A 10,200-nucleotide genomic window follows, 5' to 3' on the forward strand; every position below is an offset into this window, starting at 1 on the left:
CCAAGAACACATGGGCGCCCGGGACCAGAGCAGCCCTAACCTGCGGAGCGGCGGACCCCTGATCTCAGGAGGTGACAGCCAGCCAACTGTAGGCATCGGTTAAACTACCCCTCCTAAGTATGCTCCCTGACAGAAATGTCACCCCAGGGTAATGTTGCTGGACTTGTTGGTCTCTCTACCTTTAACCCTCAGCCCTTAGCAGCCACACAATTGATACAACCAGTCCGGTACTGCATCATATCTCAATGGACATTGTGCTCCCATTTTTCATTTTGACTGCACTCTCATATTCACTACAATAGATGAATAAAACAGTCGCACTAATTTAGCACAATACCCACTGCACACAACCGACTAAAACCATGCCTAGCACTTATACCTGTATGAAAACAAACTATATACACATAATCTGCAAACAAGTACCCAGTGGCTCCCACACTTAAGAGTTAATCGTTGTACAAACACACACTAATCCTCTGCTAACACACATATATCTATTATAAGCTAACTAAAAGTTGAAACAAGTTGTTACTACTAGTGTTTGACTACCATAAATTAGCATGACCTTTATTACTAAACACACTTGCTTAGCACCTGGCCTTAATAGCACCAGTTTGTTAACGTATAGAACAGAGCAGCTCATGTAACAGTTTACGCAAAGCTTTAACTTGTATCTTGCATACTCATGCTAAAAAGTCGCTATATAATGCCTATAAGCACACTAAATATACAAGCAAGTCTTTAAGCATGTTGTTACACCTACTTAAAAATTGTGCATGTCTTTCTCACTGCCTTACTACATGTAAACTACCGTATTTATCGGCGTATAACACGCACTTTTTCTCCCTGAAAATAAGGGGAAAATGATGGGTGCGTGTTATACGCCGATATACCATAATTACTTACCTGTCTTGAAGCGTGGGCCGGTGTTCAGCGCGCACCGCGGTACTGGAACTTCAATTTCAGGTTCCGGTTTCCAGCGGGACTGAAAGGAAGTGTGCACACTTCCTTTCAGTCCCGCCGGAAACCGGAACCTGAAGTTCCAGTACCGCGGTGCACGCTGTGAAGCCGGCCCACGCTTCAAGACAGGTAAGTAATTATGGGACAAGGGGAGGGAAAGTGCACTAGGGGACCCTATTGAAAGGGGGGGGACACTATGGGAGGGGGGAAGAATACTATGGGATGAGGGGGGGGAGAATACTATGGAAAGGGGGGGAACACTATGGGATGAGAGGGGGGGGAAATACTATGGGAGGGGGGGAAATTTCCTGGAATTTCCTTCTTATAATGAGGTGCGTGTTATACGCCGATAAATACAGTATGTATTGCAATCTACTGTCATTGGCTGTTGGGGCATGACAAAAATGTGTATATTTCTCTGCACTACAAAATAAAGAATAATTAAAAAAAAAATGTACTTAACATGCAACAGTTGTGTTATACATGGCATGTTGTCACAATAACATTTCCTTTATAAGTTAAACTACTAGCACATGCATAGGTTAAAAGAATACTGTAAGTACAGGAGCCTTCCCACCTACCTCTTTGCCTGTCAGAGTTGAGCATCTCTATGAGGTGATGCTGATTGGCCTTGCAAGAATTTAGCCCATCCCCTTGTTGGCGATCTCAGCCTATCAAATTCTTTGTTCTGGTGACTATAGTGTCCCTTTAATCATTCTTACCCTATAGGCAGCCTTCTTACTCCTTAGATTACAAATAGGGAGTCTGTGCATGCAGCTGCACCTCTACCAAATTAGGGGAGCCATCTCCCAATTCTGTGCTAGGGATTTTGAGATGTCATCTGCATCAGGTGGGGGCAGGGTAGCTGTGTGTCTATTCCCACTGGTTATTTGAGATAAGAAGGAGGAGCATATCAGGTAAATACGTTTAATATATTCGGTTCTGTATATACATTGGTCACCTGTCTGAAGAGGAAAAATTTGCTTAATGAGACAGAAATCTTCATTAGAATTAAAGTACGCATCTCTGAGTTTTTGTATTTGCATGCTAAAAGTGACAAGTATGTTGTTACAGCTGTGATGTACTCACTATAAAATTAGTTTTAACTTCATATTCTTTGTAAACAGAGTAAATTTTGTACCTGATGTTTTTTGCTAATTTCATTCAACTTTCTGTTAAACCTCACAACTATAACCCCCCCCCCCCCCCCCAAAAAAAAACCTCCAATGAAAAAGGTGAAGCGCAGAGAACTCAATAAGAATTTTAGAATCACAACTAAATTTAACCCATATACCAAAACGCAATGCTATTCTATGCCATGCTGAAAATATAAAGGCAAAGGAGATAAACTGTAAAAAGGTAGTGAAGCAACAGATCAAAAATATCTAATTCTGTGGATTCATTAGAGTTCAACTGGTAGCATGCTGTATTAAATCCTAAAAAATTCTGCTTAAAATATGAAACAAAAAAATAATAATATTAAATTAATTCACCAGTATAACAGGAGACAAAAAAAAAATAACTTTATTGACAAGGACAATGAAACAAGAAAGTGTTCCTTTTAAGTTCTGAATGCATGTAGAAGGTTAAGCTGCTTCCATCTGCTCTTGCTTCTTTTTGCGCACCATCAGACGCCGTTCACGTTCATACAGCTTCATTCTCTGAACATAACTGAGGACAGAAGAGCATAAATGAACTAGACAGCAAACCAACATTATTATGTATTGACATATGGTGGAACAAACTATAACAATCACTTTCCATATTTAAAAAAAATAAATGGAGATACTGACAAAACCTGGACTGGTTTAGTAACCACTGTAGTAGATAACAGAATTGATCAAGGTGACTAAGAGGGGTATTTCAGTGACATACATTTTACAAATTAGTCTAATGATTTATTATGTAACAGACAAATACAATGCACAAAAATTATACATATTCCTCCGTTAAAAAGACATTTAAGGACCTAACAGGCTCCAGGGAAGGACTCCAGTAAATCCACTCCCCCCTCCAGCCCACAGTGTCTTGTCGGGGGCGGAGCCTAGTAGCACACCGGAGCGGTCGCCATTTCTCACGGCACCGACAGCCTAGAGCAGAAACTGGCTGATATCAGCCGATCCACATCCCACCTGCAGAAACAAAGTGCAAGAACAAATTCCGAGCTTCTTTCCGGTCTTGCAGATGCCCTTTTTCCCACGCACCGGTTATGAAACACCGCACGAGAGGCACCGAGGCCTACCACATGGACCACGAGATCTAGCAACGTGGCTTGAGAATGGCACACAGCACACTACCTCAGACTTCTACACCCCTGAGGAGATGGGACGAAGGTCTCAAGAACCAACACCACACACGCCACATGCTTCAAACTCCACCAGCACAGGCCCAGACCACCCGAGAGGCCTCACCCACACGGTCAGTGGAAGATGTCTCCCCACACAGCTTGGCAGCAGCCACAACAGAAAGGGAGACCCCTCAGACCAGTGGGATACGTGCCTCAGCATCCAAACAGGACATCCAAGCTATGCTGACCGGGCTCCAACACAACATCCAATGTGGCAGGCAGACATAAAGGGTCTTGCGGCTGAATTCCAAAAGAGTCACAGCCTGCACCCAGGCCACAGAGGAAGAGGTGCAAACCCTACAACAAGGTCTGAACGACCTGAGAGAAACAGTGCAACAGATGCAAGACTCACACACCTCACTCAATCGGCAAGTCAACCTGCTAGTTGACAGGGGGAGGAGGAAGAACATGAAAATGGGGGGCCCTGGAATCGATACCCCTGGACAAATTGCCTCATTTCATAAAGTGCCCGGTAGCGTCACTGTTACCCACAAGACAAGACAAGCACTTCACCTTCGATGGTGTATACTGGATCGCCAAGTCACCGCAAGCCCCACACGCTGCTCCCCGCGATCTCATCTTAAGGTGCCAGACGGATAGAAAAAGCCCTAATGACCGCCATGAAAGGGAAATCATCGTATGAATTCGAAATGTGCCACATTGCATTTTTCCAGGACTTAAGCAAGGCCACACTTGTATGGCGCAAAAGCATGCAGCCCATCACCACCGCTTTTCAAACTGCTGGACTCACGTACAAATGGGCAACCCCTGGAGCATTATGGATTACCAAGGACGGCAAAGCCTACAAGATCTCGGATCCGGAAGAGGGCCTAGCCTTGCTCACTACATCTGGACTCTCTGCCAACACCAAAGGAACCCCCTGCACCCGACCAAGGACTTTGGCTAATATGCCACCCTTAACCAGCGGAGGCTTTCACACAAGCATACCACTGTTTATTTTTTTCTCCTTTTTAAATGTTTTGTGTTTACCTACCAACTGTTAAGAATGTCCGATCCTACCCTGACTGGCCCCTAGGGTAGAGGGGAAAAGCCAGCTTGGGTGTGAGCAGGCAAAGCGCCAGGTATAACCTCAGTACGCAAGTTTGGCGAACAGAACCTCGACATGGGCTCCTGGAGGAGCCTGCTTGCCAGCTCAATGCAGTTCAAAATGCTCCATTCATGTGATGTATGTACTCCAGAAAGAGAGACCGACCGTTAGCCCCGATTCCCTGGAACGGTTTTGGACATAGGACCATGTGCACGGTCGGTCAAAATTATGACTTCCATGGAAAATCGCCAACCCCTGAACCGATCTGGGTGATTTTTGGATATGTTGGTCCCCCAGATCGGGGCTATCAGGGGATGTGAATTTTGTGGGGTTTCCATGTGTTCTGGGGGTACTTTTGGGGTGTTGTTAAAATGTAGGTTTTCTGTGCCTAGAGAGAATTGAATTTAGTTTCTGATTCAGTTATCTCCCAGGCACGGGGAAGGGATTACCTTGTTTTGTGTAGGAGTGTCCTGGACCTGAGAGACAATGTAATTAGTGTGTACTTTGCCATAGTCCCCTCTCAGGTCCAGTGGGGAATGCCCCATGGAATATGTTATGGAAAACCCCTTGCATGGGGACTTGCATATAAGGCCAGTTGTGGCTGCCAAAAAACAAACAAACAAACAAACAAAAAAAAAAAACAGTTCCTGTTCTCCTTCAAGATAGAGTCTCATGTTTGGAGGGAACATCTATATTCACTTTGGGGATTGCTATATTCACTGTACCAGCTTGGATTATAATCACTAGCTCTTGTAAGAGCTATCCTGCTATACTATCTGGAGTAGGAGAGGTCTACCCACTGGAAGCTGGATCCCTGGCTTGGGTCCAGGGTGGGTGGAGGACAGCGAGACCACAACCAAGCTGTAATGCTGGCTGTGGGGATTACGGTGGTTATGGCGCCTGGTGGAGTGCTTGGAGTACTCAGTGAGCACTAGGAAGCAGCGATTAGCAGAGGGACCCAGTCAGGGTGCCAGGGGGTCCCCCACAGCGAGCTTATAATAGACACCTATAGACACAGGCAAATACCCCTTCCCCCCAAATGCCCTAGCTAGCCCAAAGGGAACCATGACTACACTAGTCTGTCAAGCGACCACACCCAGGGTCCGAGAACCCAACTAAGCTACATCTAGATGTGACCTTAATGCACTAAATAATGCCCAAGAGGACTCCTAACTACACATACCAAAATAGACTGCCCTATTAAGCACTCACCTGAAGGAAACACTCCCAAGTACACTACAGTTATGCTACCTCAAGCAATGCCAAACAGTACCTAACACATATTAGTGATTTAGTACATAAAGCTGGACAGACCCTTACAACTACTTAGCCCACTTAAAAGGTGCAACAATTGCCATGTGTGTTTATTACCTTGTTATCCACATTACCACTTGTTCTTATGGTAATGGCATCAAGCATGTGTTTTGATTACTCTTTATGCACAGAAAATGAAAATAAAGAATACATTTAAAAATAAGACATTTAAGGCACTAGAACAGAAACTAAAGCAATTTAACTCCTAAATGGCAGATAATTGGGCAGTGACACTACAGAGGAATGATCTATACACCAAACCTTCTTCATTAAGTTAAAGTTGTTTTGATGCTTATAGTGTCCATTTAAATCAGAATGGAAAAATTGAAGCAAAAAAAAAAAAATTGTTTAATTTCTTTGGTCCATTACCTGAGAAAACCACACAATCTTTCCTATACTCATTACATCTATGAAAATACTTATGGATTCTTTAGTTTAGCATTAAGAATTTTTTTTGTACTGACCTCCTTTTTTATGTTATCTTGATAAACCATGTTAAATCTTTTGAAACAAAACGTTATGATAATGCAAAATCAGCGGGCTTTAAATGAACAATGTCCTTACAATCATTTTTGTGACTATGTGCCTGTACTTTAACCCCTTAAGGACACATGACGTGTGTGACATGTCATGATTCCCTTTTATTCCAGAAGTTTGGTCCTTAAGGGGTTAATGATGTTGAAAAAAAATATTGCTGAACTGAAAAAACATTCTCCAAATTAGCCTGCATTTTACAAGCAATTACAATACAATTCTGATTATTTATAGAATGCCAACATGTTCCACCAACAATATTTTTTAAAGATACTCACTCTTCGTGCTCGCAGAGGTCCCATTCATGTCGCTCGTGTTTGCAAGCCAAGAAGTTTGGCCACATGTCTCTCTTACACTTCAAAAACTTCATGAGATGATGAGCGCAATAATCCCTTTGATCCACTGGGATTTGGGCCAGATTAAGTTGTTCCTGAGAGGCGACCATTACTGTGGGAAGAGCATGAAGAAACATTGCCGTCAGAGCAGACCACAAACAGCCCCTCCCCATCTCTGTTACAGGCTTTACAAAGTGCCTCTCCACACCTCTAGGCTTTAACAAGTACCACCCCCTTCAGGATATGGCAGAGACTACCCTCGGCCACAATCAAAGTACTGCTTGGACCTCTACACCCACAGACAGTACTAATGGCAAACAGCTTCTCCCCCCTTTATCCGATCAGAATAATCTGGTTTTCTTTCCCTCCTCAAGACATTCACCATTCTCCTCATCCATACCACCCCTCTCCCCAACCCGACAGCTCTGCTTCCTGTTTCTTCCTCCAGCAACACAGTCCAGGAATGTTTGCCTTGTGACCGGTGTGAGGCTGAAAGCCATTGCAAGTAATAGTACATACTATTGCTCGCAATAGGCGGCGAATAATAGGCTGAGCATATCAGCTGACAATCTATTAATGGCTACTATGGGTAAAGTTTCCTGGACTGTACAGAGACTGGAGGTAGGACAGAGGAGGCAGAGCTGACCAACTTTAAGGTTACTCAAGGTAACTCCTGACAGTAAGACACTGCCCAGGCACCCCTGTCACAAAAACTACTTTAAAAGAGATGAAGTTATAGGGTAGGATTGTTCTAAACGACTTGAAATGCTGTGCGTGAAGATGTGCAGGGTGTTGAAAAACTTCTATGGAAAGTACTGAGTCAATGCTGTCCTATGGGGAAGGCCTAATACGCTCGCCGCATGCGCTTTAGGTTCACCCGTCGGCTGACATTGGTGAAGGTGCAATGGAGGTGGGGGGAGATTGTTTCTATAGTGTTACCAATACAGTTTGGTATTCCTAACACTATAGTGTTAATTTTCAGAAGGTTTACAGGTGGTTTAGATGTAAACATCCTTTATATGGTTACAAGTATTGCAGTTTAGACAAATCATTACTTTGTAGTATTCCCAGACAATACTATGCTACACTGTAACCACATAGCGCCCAAGGTCATTATTCACTGTTGTTGCATCAATATTGTAATTCTTTGTTAGACTTTATGGGTCCATGATCACCATAAGGCATTTGGATGTTTAACGGTTTATCCCAGTAACTCAGGGCTTGACAAATCCCAGGCGCCAGCTCGCCATGGCGACTAGAAATTTTGTCCTGGCAGCTGGCACCTGCAAGTCCTTTAACGAAGGAAGTGTTTACATTAAAAAAACAGCATGAACAAGCTATAGATACCAGAACAACCCGCATAATTATGTGGTTGGGTATCAATTATTAGTTATTCATATTTAGCTGATAATTCTGATCAATGGTCAGCATTTCCCTGTAGATAACAAAGCTCATATGAACATGCCAGTAACATCATAAAAAATACTGTATAGTCACTCTGAACATGCCCCCTTCTTCCTAGCCACCCCCTCCATGATAACATGCCCCCTTCTTCCTAGCCACCCCCTCCATGATAACATGCCCCCTTCTTCCTAGCCACCCCCTCCATGATAACATGCCCCCTTCTTCCTAGCCACCCCCTCCATGATAACATGCCCCCTTCTTCCTAGCCACCCCCTCCATGATAACATGCCCCCTTCTTCCTAGCCACCCCCTCCATGATAACATGCCCCCTTCTTCCTAGCCACCCCCTCCATGATAACATGCCCCCTTCTTCCTAGCCACCCCCTCCATGATAACATGCCCCCTTCTTCCTAGCCACCCCCTCCATGATAAACATGCCCCCTTCTTCCTAGCCCCCCCTCCATTATAACATGCCCCCTTCTTCCTCCCCCCCATAATAACATGCCCCCTTCTTCCTAGCCCCCCCTCCATGATAACATGCCCCCTTCTTCCTAGCCACCCCCTCCATGATAACATGCCCCCTTCTTCCTAGCCACCCCCTCCATGATAACATGCCCCCTTCTTCCTAGCCACCCCCTCCATGATAACATGCCCCCTTCTTCCTAGCCACCCCCTCCATGATAACATGCCCCCTTCTTCCTAGCCACCCCCTCCATGATAACATGCCCCCTTCTTCCTAGCCACCCCCTCCATGATAACATGCCCCCTTCTTCCTAGCCACCCCCTCCATGATAACATGCCCCCTTCTTCCTAGCCACCCCCTCCATGATAACATGCCCCCTTCTTCCTAGCCACCCCCTCCATGATAACATGCCCCCCTCTCCCCAGCCCCCTTCATGATAACATGTCCCCCTCTCCCCAGCCCCCCTCCATGATAACATGCCCCCCTCTCCCCAGCCCCCCTCCATGATAACATGCCCCCCTCTCCCCAGCCCCCTCCATGATAACATGCCCCCCTCTCCCCAGCCCCCCTCCATGATAACATGCCCCCTCTCCCCAGCCCCCTTCATTATAACATGCCCCCCTCTCCCCAGCCCCCCTCCATGATAACATGCCCCCCTCTCCCCAGCCCCCCTCCATGATAACATGCCCCCCTCTCCCCAGCCCCCCTCCATGATAACATGCCCCCTCTCCCCAGCCCCCTTCATTATAACATGCCCCCCTCTCCCCAGCCCCCCTCCATGATAACATGCCCCCCTCTCCCCAGCCCCCCTCCATGATAACATGCCCCCCTCTCCCCAGCCCCCCTCCATGATAACATGCCCCCCTCTCCCCAGCCCCCCTCCATGATAACATGCCCCCCTCTCCCCAGCCCCCCTCCATGATAACATGCCCCCCTCTCCCCAGCCCCCCTCCATGATAACATGCCCCCCTCTCCCCAGCCCCCCTCCATGATAACATGCCCCCCTCTCCCCAGCCTCCCTCCATGATAACATGCCCCCCCCTCCCCAGCCCCCCTCCATGATAACATGCCCCCCTCTCCCCAGTGCCCCTCCATGATAACATGTCCCCCTCTCCCCAGCCCCCTCCATGATAACATGTCCCCCTCTCCATAGCCCCCTCCATGATAACATCCCCCCTTCTCTCCCCATCCCCCCTCCGTGATAACATGCTCCCCTCTCCCCAGCCCCTCATAAAACACGTACCCCTCTCCTTTAATCCGCTATCCTGGGGACTTGCCGGCATGTTTTGGGGGTCAGGCTCCGGCTCCCCCACATATCTCCGGACCAGGTGAGCACCCATCCTGCGGTAACTCAGGGGTCACCTCCTCAGGCAGCACTGACATCCGTCGCACAGCGCGTGACGACTTCTTGACAGTAACAGAGTGTCGCTGACATGGGAGCCGCCATTTTGTTGGAGTCCAGTAGGGGGACTCTAGCTAAATCGGGGTTACAAGGCCATTTAACCAGTGACAATATTGCAAATTGGGGAGCCGTCATTTTAACAGAGTCCCATATAGTCTTTTTAGGTTTTGAGTTGACATCCTGGATCTCGATGGGATTATTTAGTTGAGAGACGCCATTTTCCTGGATCCCAGTAGGGTAGGGCAGCCGCCATGTTGTTGGTTCTCTGTTGGACAGGGTCTGAGACATGTTAGGTGACTTACTAAAAAACTATTTATAGAGCTAAAATGTAAATTATAACAAGAACAATGTATCTTATTTATACCGAGACTGATTTCTAAACACATTTATTGT

At 46.3% G+C, this 10,200-nt stretch overlaps 1 protein-coding gene across 1 annotated transcript; it reads right to left on the minus strand.

The window, feature by feature from the left end:
- Nucleotides 1–2,469: 2,469 nt before the first annotated feature.
- On the minus strand, nucleotides 2,470–9,807 carry NDUFB7 (NADH:ubiquinone oxidoreductase subunit B7). Its single transcript, XM_063437367.1, has 3 exons — nucleotides 9,649–9,807; nucleotides 6,482–6,650; nucleotides 2,470–2,631 (listed from the first exon to the last, which is right to left on the minus strand). The coding sequence occupies exons 1-3, from the start codon at nucleotides 9,743–9,745 to the stop codon at nucleotides 2,547–2,549; spliced, it is 351 nt and encodes a 116-aa protein (XP_063293437.1). The 5' UTR covers nucleotides 9,746–9,807; the 3' UTR covers nucleotides 2,470–2,546.
- Nucleotides 9,808–10,200: the final 393 nt, after the last annotated feature.

Source organism: Pelobates fuscus, chromosome 12 (genome assembly GCF_036172605.1).
Source record: "Pelobates fuscus isolate aPelFus1 chromosome 12, aPelFus1.pri, whole genome shotgun sequence".
Classification (NCBI taxonomy): Eukaryota; Metazoa; Chordata; class Amphibia; order Anura; family Pelobatidae; genus Pelobates; species Pelobates fuscus.

Coding starts and splice junctions, on each gene's coding strand:
- NDUFB7 (XM_063437367.1), bottom strand. CDS start 9,745: ATGGGTGCTCACCTGGTCCGGAGATATGTGGGGGAGCCGGAGCCTGAC. Junction 6,651..9,648: donor TAGCGGATTAAAGGAGAGGG/GTACGTGTTTTA, acceptor CTCTTCCCACAG/TAATGGTCGCCTCTCAGGAA. Junction 2,632..6,481: donor GACCTCTGCGAGCACGAAGA/GTGAGTATCTTT, acceptor TTCTGTCCTCAG/TTATGTTCAGAGAATGAAGC.